This window comes from Pseudophryne corroboree, chromosome 1, assembly GCF_028390025.1.
Source record: "Pseudophryne corroboree isolate aPseCor3 chromosome 1, aPseCor3.hap2, whole genome shotgun sequence".
NCBI classification, from domain to species: Eukaryota; Metazoa; Chordata; class Amphibia; order Anura; family Myobatrachidae; genus Pseudophryne; species Pseudophryne corroboree.
Genome location: NC_086444.1, coordinates 809210786 through 809222386, shown reverse-complemented (window position 1 = coordinate 809222386; position 11601 = coordinate 809210786). Strand labels below are relative to the sequence as shown.

At 38.3% G+C, this 11601-nt stretch overlaps 1 protein-coding gene across 1 annotated transcript in view; it reads right to left on the bottom strand.

Moving 5' to 3' along the window:
* The window catches only part of DKK2 (dickkopf WNT signaling pathway inhibitor 2), a 197028-nt gene extending 186361 nt beyond the window's left edge, over positions 1 to 10667 (bottom strand). The window contains exon 1 of the mRNA XM_063919210.1: positions 9550 to 10667. Coding sequence (XP_063775280.1) covers positions 9550 to 9777 — 228 coding nt within the window. The 5' untranslated portion in view covers positions 9778 to 10667. The remainder of the gene's footprint in view (positions 1 to 9549) is intronic.
* Between the last annotated feature and the right edge of the window lie 934 nt (positions 10668 to 11601).

Below are 11601 nucleotides of genomic sequence, written 5' to 3'. Positions count from 1 at the left end.
ATATTTTCGCACATCAGCTGCATCCGAAGATGCAGCTGATGTGCATTTAGCATCCTCCATCTCTGTCCCTATGTCCCTAAATGTACTGCCATAACTGGGTTTTTTTTCAAAATCAGTATCAATATGTATATGTAAATACATTATCTGTGTAATATGCAGTATATAAGTGCTTAAAGTGCCAAGACACCACTGGCTGAACTGCATTATATGATCAGCTTCACTCACATGATGTCTTCAGTCCCTCAACCAACTATTCGTGAGAATCAGTTAATAAAGCACAGTACTGTAGTTTATCTGGGACTATCCAATCCTTTTTCTGCAAATATAATATTAGTTATTTGCCTATAGTTTGTTTTTTACTGTGATGAGTGATAGTTGTCCAACGACTTGTGATGCAACAGTAGAAAAATAAATTGCTAAAGAAAGTTTACATAGTAATGGTAGCTGATACTGTGCTTTTCCTGATTATTGATGTTTAATGGAATATCTCAAGGAGTAATGTAATAAGTCATTATGCCAATTTTTGGTGGGGCCAATTTGCAAGTATTTATGAAACAAAATGTACACAGTGAATACAACCACTGTCTAATCACCACTAAATTTTATCTCAGCACAAAGGACAATAAAACTTAGGCCAATATGTGTGTGTGTGTGTGTGTGTGTGTGTGTGTGTGTGTGTGTGTGTGTGTGTGTGTATATATATATATATATATATATTAGCATAACAGTCCCGCTGTATGCTGGGCCAACTCAGTCTCCACTCGGCCCTATCTCCTTTATTGCTGCCAGCCCCACCCCCTCTGCTGTACCCCGCCCCCACGCATTGCAGAGATGGAACAGACCTTCTACAATTATTTTCTATATCTTGTTTGTGACTGGTGCATTCTATTACTTAAAGCAGCTATTTTGAAAACATTCCAGACATTGTTTAATATGTTTAAACATTTTTTGCGAAAACATTTCCTTTTTCACCCTTTGACATTTTCCTGGGTGTCACTATTAAGCCTCAGTTAGTGTTGGCTTCTTTTTCCTCCAGTGAATTTGAACATTAAATTCCATTTTTTGGGAGTGTTCAAATACCAGAGCTCTATTTTTCCATAAGCATTTTAAAAGAGCTGGTAGAAATAATCTCATATATGTAAATAGTTTACGAATTTCTCAGAATTGAAGGTATTTTCTATTAACCTCTCACTAAGCCTAACATATGCCAATGACAATACTATAGAACCTGACTTTAAAGCAAATGTGAATGGTTTATGAAATATGAGAGGAGTAAGAAACTCAGAGTGCATCCTCAAATTATGGACATGGATTTTTTGTGATGCTAAGTGTTGGTGCTGACTTACCCAAGGAATGTTGTCTACGTTACATACCTAACCTGAACTCAGCAGTGAGGCAAGGTAGAATGTACCTGAGACACCTTTGGAGGCTCGTTGGTGGTACATTATATTGTGGGTAGTAGATTGGGTTAATGCCTGGTGTCCACAACACCTGCCCCATCTGAGATGGATCATAGGTGGGGATAATTACTTTTAGAAGATACTTCAGATTTTATGAATATGGTAATGGATGAAAAGAACCCACATGGGTGATACTTGCCAAGTTTACTAATCTGGAAAAAGATTTCTACAAACCGGTGGAAGAGTTATCTACCTCAAAGAAGAAACAGAGAAAAACATTGGGATGGTTTAACAATGGAGTAGTGGAAAAGGGGGGTAATTCAGATCTGCTGTGTGTTTTCGCACAGCGGGCGATCAGATCCGAACTATGCATGTGTATGCACCGTACTGCGCCGGCTTGTTGCACGGCTGCAATGGGGAATGCCGGTCAGTGACGGGTTTGTGCGAAGGATCCATTTGCACGGGCATTTGCAAGGAGATTGACAGGAAGAGGGTGTTTGCGGGTGTCAACTCATCGTTTTCAGGGAGTGTCTGGAAAAATGCAGGCGTGTCCAAGCGTTTGAAGGGAGGATGTCTTACGTTAAATCCGGCCCCCGAACAGCCAAATGTGATCTCAGTGGCTGAGTAAGTCCTGATCTGTGCAGAGACTGCACAAAATTAATTTGTGCAGCTCTGCTGCACATGCGTTCACACACTTGCACAGTGAAAATACACTCCCCCTGTGGGCGGCGAATATCTGATCACAGGGCTGCAAAAATCGCTGCCCAGCGATCAGATCTGAGTTACCTCCAAAGCTTCTTTCTTTCTAACATTGGAAGGATGATATTGCTTCTGGTGTACAAAAACTGCAAATTTATTACTTTGGTGAGAGCTATATTTGTAATGATAGTGGAGAAGTCCTTTAAAAAAACTGTTGGTGACAGCAAATTTCATAAAACAATATTATTTATAAGAAACACATATATACAGATACTATTATATACTGATACATACTGTAGATACTGATACTAATCTTTGGAAAGATGAAAAGCACTTTAAGACAACTAAATGATAACAAGAATTTTATATGAAGATATGAAAATAAGTAAAGAAATCTGCTTATACAGTAGCTGTCATTGAATCAATACATACAACTATAAAAGGACATTCCCTCCTCAGTCATCCAATTATAAGCGGGAATAACAAATCAATTATACATTTATCACATTATTTTTTCATCACTTCGTTTTTAATATTTTATATAAATAATTATAAATAATTATGTAACATGTGAGTCCATGACCAACTAATATTTTTTTTTTCTAATGAAATTTATTGAGCATTCTTAAGAAATACTATGGAGAAATGAGTCCAGGAGTGCTAATTTAAGAGGACATGTATCTTCATTTTTCAAATTGAAGTCTTGTTTTCCTATGACAGCACCCTCAGCCTAAAGTATTATTAAATCATTACAGTATATTAATCTAGATCTTCATAGTCGTTAATTTGCAAATATTTAGAACCCTTAATAATAGGCTGAATGTCTCAATATTTAATGCATTTATGATTCCTGTGTGGAGAGAATTATGTTTCCTTCTTCAGATTTCAGATTTCAGACAATATTGCAAAATCTGCAGACCTAGAGGTTGTGACCAGTTGCAAATACATTTTCTGGACACATTTCTCTAGTTTGGCATGCCAGCTGTCCTCCGCAAGGCATTGGAGAACATACTTTTTTGATCTGAGGAGAAAATCAAATGAACACTTTCATGGGTTCCTCAGAGCATGGAAAAACAGTTTTATTTTATTTTTTTAAATTGGGTCCAAACTGGAGACTAAGATTTTCTGAGTTTTCAGACTCTTTACCAAGCCTTAAAGACTCCCTGAAGTGGATATCTATCTAAACAGGTGGTGTCTTAACTCATGTTTGATCTTTTCTAAGATGTCTTGAGAGATCTTGCCAGAAGGGGGCTACTAACACTTCCTTAGTTTACCCAAGTTCCAAAGCCAAGATCGTAAACTGAATGATGCATTGACCAACCATTAGAGTCTCCTGTGTCACATGTATCACAATATTAGAAATGGTGGAGACCACACCAGAGTCAAACACTATAGAGAAAGCACAGTACCAAGAGTGTAATTTTAGCCATAATAGTCGATGAGTCTATTATAACCTGAACCAGTGGTAAAATGTGTTTTAAAAGTACAAAGTTACTGTGGCTTCATAGCCAATGTATCCAGTCCTTATGATTTGGAAAATAATGAGGATAAAATAACTGAATATAATATTCAGCTTAATGCACTTTTATTGTCATTCACTATATTTTCAAACTGTTTCCAATATATTTTGGTGTTCAGTGACTGAATTGGCTGCGATCAACCATCTGTCATACAATAGATGGCTATTAGCCAGCTATGACAATATTAGGGATTTACACACCGTGTGGCATGACAGACAGTGAGTGGTAGGACTATAGGGTTTAAAAAAAAACCTAGGGTTGGGTTCCTTTATTCAGTGCACGTAGGACAGTTGGAATGTTGTGTACTTGAGATTGAATATGTACCCTTGAGTTAGACCTGGTTGTCACTGTCTGTAAGAACTAAAATGCTGGAGAGAACTCTTTTGAGTGCAATATCTGCATCCTGCCAGGGAGTTTCCAGAAACCAGTGAAGCCTGTTAAAGGTAATCGCTAGCCAGAGAGCCTATAGTAATACCTGAAAAGCCACTTACTGTATGCTGAGTGACAACAAGGGGAGCATACAGAGGATGGCAGTGTAGACATGATAGGCAGAGTAACAGTACAGAACTATATAGTATGTCAGCTCCTGAAACCAACAGTGTGAGCCACTAACTTAATGTATATAGAAGAGGTTGAGTCTCCCATATCCAAAATGCTTGGGACCAGAAGTATTTTGAATATCAGATTTCTCCATATTTTGGAATATTTGCATACCGTTATGAGATATCTTGGGGATGGGACCCAAGTCTAAACTCAGAACGCATTTGTTTAATATACACCTTATACATGTAACCTGAAGGTAATTTTATACAATATATTTAATCATTTTGTGCATTAAACAAAGTGTGTGTACATTGAACCATCAAAGAGCAAATGTGTCACTCTCTGTCGTGATAAAAAAAAATCTTTATTTCTGAATATTCTGTATTTTGGATATAGAAGACTCGACGTGTAACAAAAAACTGTGTAGGAGAGACAAGTCCTATAATTAATCTGTGCATTCATGTCACACTAAGAGATAGTCTATTGACCATTCTCCTTAAAAAAAAAATGTTTGTACTGCGCTGCTACACTGGTATCAAATGCTAATTAATTGCTCCGCTAATAAACCTACATGTGCAAGGTCTACTGATCATTTTAAACTCAGCATAGCCTGACACAGAGACAACTGAGCTAGCCTGAGAGAGTTAATGTACTGATGTACTGTAGGTACTGTAGAGTTAGTCTTAATGTACTGTAGGTACCAAGAAACTTTTATTTACAGTTAGGTCCGATACGTGGTAAAAAAAGTAATATGAACAATTTGTTATGTGTACTGTGAACAGGTTTGGACTGGCCCACAGGGGTACCAGGGAAACCACCGGTAGGCCCCACTGCCTGAGGGCCCACTCCTTCCTCTAGGGATTAGGTTCCAGACTGTGCACTTGTATTATACATGGTAGATATGTTGCATTACACTGCACTAAACTATTGTGTATTTCAAGCCTCGTGGAGGCTGGCCACACCCCCTTTGTAGGCTGGCCACACCCCTAAGTATGGGCCCCTATCACTGCATTCCCCCGGTGGGCCCTTCATGCCCCAGTCCGACACTGACTGTGAATTTGAGTTCAATAGGATCTAAAATTCTGAAACTAAAAGTATTATGAATTAGATATATTAAGTGCTATAAAAAGGAGAATGTTCTGCAAAATTAGGAGCCATTGATCCTGTATATTATACAGTATTATTTTACTTGGAACTTGGCTAGTAAATAAAACTATAAGTTAGAGTTTATCCATTTAGTTGATCTATTTTCAACAATAGACAAGAGTTTCAACACCATTCAATTGCCACTAAGCAAATAGTCTGAATACTGTACTTTAAGTACAGTGCTCCATCTGTTTTGTGCAGGTACAGTCTATTCAAATGAACTAATACATGAAATAGTTTGTATTCCACTATCTTAAAAAAAAATCATCAGTGAAGATTAATTAAAGTGGGATATGTATAGCAAAAAAACACATCAGCATATCTGACAGTCAGGACCTATGCTTCAAATATGTGAAGAAATGTTGAGAAATGCTTAAAAATACTTTTTACAACATTGAGTGGAACTTTCCTGAGTGCCTGAAACACAGTATGAACTTTCTTTACTCTTTCCTTGCCCAATCTGATTATGTAAATGAACATCCACAGTGCGCAAAACGGATAAGTAGTGTACATTTCTAAGAGCTCTGTTTAAATAGACATATGAGCACGCACAATTACACTGACAGATTCCCTTTAATGTATTACACAAATGAGTTGGAGTTCCATAAAGTTGGACCCAGTCCAAAATAGTTTTCTAGCAGACATGATGGGTTACATTTCTAAAAACATGTGCACAGGGAAACTGCTATATATGAGCTGCTGAAAATGAAAGGGCAAAATGTCTAACATTTGTAAATACTGTTCTCATAGTTTTTGTAGATGTCCCCCGAAGGAGAACCACACCATTGCTCTACGGAAATCATCTGTCATGCCACAATTGTTTGGCCCACTGAAAGTCTTTGCCCCTTTCCTCCTGTTAAGATCTCCCCCCTGCTTACTCTGAATTGGAAGAATTGCATGGAGAAAAACATTTTCCATGCACCCTGTATAAGTATTGCCATTATTGTGTGATATAAATCTCTCACAAATAGTTTTCGTAATACACCTTGCTGCATGATTTAACATATTTCAAGTAGAAATTCCCTAAAAGTGCATATATCACCTCATTGCAGTATCATGCAAATAAACTAAGGATGAAGGCTTCCTGCCAAATCTTGCATAGTCTTACATTTACCATCCTACAAACATTCTTATAGCCATTCTTAAATAGCATCATAAAAAAAAGAATTAAACTTTTAGGAAAATATTTATTTTGAACTTGGACAACAAGGAGTTGCACATTTAAGATAAATAAATCAAAATACTGAACTTAACATCTTACAAAATCCTGATTAACACAGGATGTTTTTTTATATGTAACTATCCCCATCTGTGAGACATTTTTGGATTAAGTTATGCTTTAGATTTCCTAAATCTGTTTTACACAATTAAGGCTGAGACTGCACTTTAAATAAATAACCAAGTTGGAAAAGAAAACATAAAATAACTATAATACAATACAAATAGCATCCTCAAAACTCTAATTATTTGTATAAATCACTAAGTTATTGATAAAAGTATCCTTAGTGGAAATCACATAGATTTGGCCTTTGAGCAGTACCTTCATAAAAACAGTACAGGAAACTTTACAGACATACAGTATGTGAAATAAAAATGTGGACGCACTGTACTACATATATACTATATAAGTACTCTGCATATATACAAGTTAGAGTTTTCAGAAAGAATCCTAGATTTAGTGTTTGTGGTCTTTTAACTCTAACATCTACAACAAAGAAGAACTGTATCACATGAAGTCATTATACAGTATAGACACTATTACAGATTTACAGATTCTTTGCTCTTATTTCATCAAGCATAATAAATGGAATTCTTGCCTTAGGGTTGGAGAGGAGACATTCTGTGACCTAATAATGGTGGTAGAAGCAATGAAAGTTACAAATTAGCATTTAATGATGCACAGAACAAATTGTATCCATCCATATGTCTCATGAAAGTACACATAGAATAAAGGGAAGACTGTGACCATCTTGTGATCTATATCTTCTTTCCTTTTTCCATTCTTCAGACACATGTATCTAATTAATGTTGATTTATTTAGGTAAATAACAAATGTTTATCTTGAGCTGCCATATCAGGTAACCTGTCCAATGTGTAATTTCAGTTAACATTATAATGTTCTCTTTTCTTAGAGATATTATATGTCACTTATCTTATGATGTGTAGCTCATGTTAGCTCATTTTGAAGGAAAAATATGTGCTAGAACCAAGCTAATAGAAGCCAGATGGCTGGTGTGATAAGATGGGGTGCTGGGAATATCTGTCTTGAACGTCCAGGGCTGAAGGGATGGATTCCTTGTCTGCAGATATTGCTGAGGAACAGAAGGCTGCACACTGGGAATGAGGACATGATATAAGATTTGCAGCAAAACCAAATACACAATTTGGTGTCAGTATGACCAAAGCTACAGCACAGCTGTAACAAGGATTTATAGCATACAGCAAACAGCTAAGTACAAAACAACAAAATGAAGCAATGTTTTTGTGATGAATTTACACAATTTTCAGGGCATATACTGACTGTTTAATACTTGCCCCTATTATTAGAACGTTCACTACTTTTACAGAATGGTTATGTAACAATTCGGTCTTCATTCTATCAGGCCAATAAAGTACCTGTTCACCAGACGGGACCGATGTAAGGGTTGCGTTACGGTGTACCGCTATTTCATTGCCCTGCGATATATTATTTCCAGCATAACTCGCCAACGAAGAGCAAAGTTTGCGCAGAATCATTTCAGATGGCGATATGAATTTACAGCATGCTTCCTACTTGTATAAACTGTAATAGCACCATTCTGTAAAATCACAGTTTATTAGATTGATCGGAGTGTTCTTGCATTAATCTCTACTAATGCCTTCACCCAACCTGTTATTTCTACCCAACAGGCGAGATCTCTCTGGTTGTATCCCCTTTGCCTGAAGTACATTTGCATAGAAAATACTTCAAGTCCATTCCACGCCCTAATGCACACTTTTATATGACATATTAGCATAATACAAGTATTTCAACTGTAACAGAATCAGTACTTGCGAGAATAATAGTAACATTATTGCTTACACTGCACTCAATTAAACACACCATTCAAGCAACAGTGCTCATTTTACTGATAACTGATTACTTCTACCAATACCAAAATACTGGTCCCCATGGTATCATTATCTACCACACTTGTTTATTACGGTAATCATCATAGAAAGACGCCCAGTACTGTATATAGCCACAGAGATCACGCAGCAACCACACAATATAACTCTGTGCAGGCAGGAGGATGTCTCCATGTATCTCAGCAGAGGGCTATTACATAACATAGAGCCTGGCAGAATTTGTAATGCTCCTTTACGTGATCCCAGAGAGCAATACATGTACCTACAGTACAGCCATACAACAAGGAATGGATTTACCAAACTGAGGGTAACCCTGAAGGTCACAAAACTAGTGACAGCTTTACATCTAACCCAAATAGTCATCATGTAACTTTCCATCAGCTGTAAAACTATAGGTACCAGGATGTTCTGTTACTGTCTAGGCCAGGTGGCCAGGCCTGGTCTAGGCGCTCGGGCATGCTGGCACTTGTAGCTCCACTCCTGCAAAGTGTATAAACCCGTTTGCACTTGTGCAAGGTTTATGGATTTGGATTATGGAATAGTTCATGTAAAGTGCTAGATTCTATTACTAGACCAAAAAACAAACAAAAAAACAACAACATTTAAACAATTCAAACTAATAGTTCTAGTTATCCTAATAACTGTTTGTGATATAAATATGAGTACAGTATAGGGACATACAGAAAATAAACAGAGTCTATTATCTAAACTAAGTCTTTATCCGCATAGGTAAAATACAATGTTACTATTCGACCTTTTTCAGTATTTACATGGCCTATTGCTAAATGGTTCAATCTTCTAAGCGATGTTTTCTATGACCGGCCCCCGTCACCTAGTAATGTTTCTCATTCTCAGTTGAGGACCAGCTGTGTACTGTATTTCATGTAGCTGCATCTATTCGTGTAGTCTAGTAATGTTCTGTAATGAGTACAGGTAGGCATCCTAAAAGTAGTTACAAGATACAGTCTAATTGAACAGATAACAATAAAATGCCCCCTAGTGCCCTTCCCCCCCCCCCCAGTATAATAATAAAGTAGTGACATTAAACTATACAATAAGAAATCGTGTCCCCTTACATCACAGTAATCAATAATGTACTACAATCACTCCAACAGCACTTGTGCATATCTTACCTGTCCAAGGCTTTTCCCTTTCTTGTGCGACACTCCATACTGGACACTCATAGACCTGTTGGTCGCCAGGGTTGGAGCCTGAACCACCAGAATGGATTTGATGGAATTAGCCTTGGACCTGGATATGTCTACCTGGGTCCCCTCCACCACCACCATCAGCAGCAGTGTAGCCAGCAGAGGTAGCAGGCAACAGCACTCTCCACTCCCACCGAGGAAAAACATGTTCATCCTTCTCCACTTAGTGACCCAATTCTCCAGATGTCACAGACAAGAGGATCTGTGGGGTCTGTCCTCTCTAGATGAGAGACAACCTCAAGAGCTTAAGGCAGGCAGTAACTGATGAAACAGGACGCCGGGATGTTTGCATGCATGGATGTGAAATTGCAAAAGTTATCAAAATGTATAAAACTTCCAGTAAGATGTAACAATAATAGCTGAGCTGCTCTCAGACGTTACAGTTGTAGCAGTCAGAGCAGTTCTTCAGTAGAACCAGGTGTATCAGATTTTTGTTTGTTTTGAAAAAGTCCATGAAGGGAATCCAGAAAATAGATTGCGTGTTCTCTAAGTGGCAGTATCCAGCGTCCAGCGTGTGCTGAGCCAGGGAGCCAGGTGAGCAGATGTGTGATAAGATGCTGGAGAGTGGGAACCAGATCCCCCTGTCCCTATCAGTGTGAGAGGCAGCTTGGCCAGCACAGAGCCAGCACTGATGATGTACAGGACCTGCTGTGCTCTGCATGCAGCTGAGAGCTCACTGTGCAGTAACACACATAGGAACACTCCATGTGCTTCTCAGTCTCCCTGGCTTCCCCTTTCTCTTTGGTCTTTAATGACCTCAGCTTCTTTCTTTTTATAGGTTTCCACAATGGGTTTATTTCCTCCGCCCACATCCAGGAGTGACAAAGCATGAAACTGATCCCCCAGCTACTTCCAGCAGTTGGATTAAAGAAGACAAGAGAGGGAGAGATGCCCTACTGAGAACTTTATCCACTTGCTGTCGTGACAATCAGCTACTGCATCTTTCTATCATGAGTGTGGGAGATGCTCACATTGCAGTCTGCGGGCACCGCTCACACCTAACACAGGGCTCCTCTTATTACTTCCCTGGTATGTAACTCTCTGCAAGGGATTATCAGACACACATAACAATCAGACATGTCCCGTTGTTCTCCTTTTCCTGCGCTACAATTACAGTCATAACTGTGCAGATGTTCAGCAGGAAACCTTTTCTTTTCTTCCGAATTTCAGACAAACATTCAGCATGGGATGCCCAGAGCTCAATGCTGTATGTTTCTAATACAGAATTATGTCTAATATTGTTATGGCAAATATACTTCACCATATGGTGATCAACTAAAAATGCAGGCTCCAATACACTTGGACAGGATCCCAGCTCCCCACAGATTGGTAATTGGGTGCAGGTATACAGGCATTTTATGTGCTCTCTCTGATTTCGGAATTCCTGGTAAGTAATGTAAGTCTGTTCTACATGAGTAAGTGATAAATGTTAAATCAGAGTAGTTTCCTCTGTGCTACATTTTTTGACTTTCAGAAGTTGCTGTGCATCAGGAGAGTATAGTAACAGCAACATGGTACAGCTGTGTACAAAGCTAGTGCAATTTACAAGCAATTTACATACTGCTGGAGCTTGGCAATTCTCAGTTTATTTCACTACAGAACTTAATTAAATGTTGACTATGGGGGTTATTCAGGTTAGCAAACCAAAAAAGCACACTTATGGGCAAACCATGTTGCTCTGCCATTGGGGCAGATGTAACATGTGCAGAGAGTGTTAGATTTGGATGGGTTATATTGTTTCTGTGCAGGGTAAATACTGGCTGCTTTATTGTTACTAGAGATGAGCGGGTTCAGTTTTACTCGGATTTACTCGGATTTACCCGAAACTCCTTATTGGTTATCGGACGTCGCGTGTTTTGGTTAGCCAATAAGAAAAATCCAGAAAATAAGAAATGTCGATAATTCTGGCGTAAAGAACCGAGTAAATCCAAAACCGCTCATCTCTAATTTTTATACTGCAATTTAGATTTCAGTTTG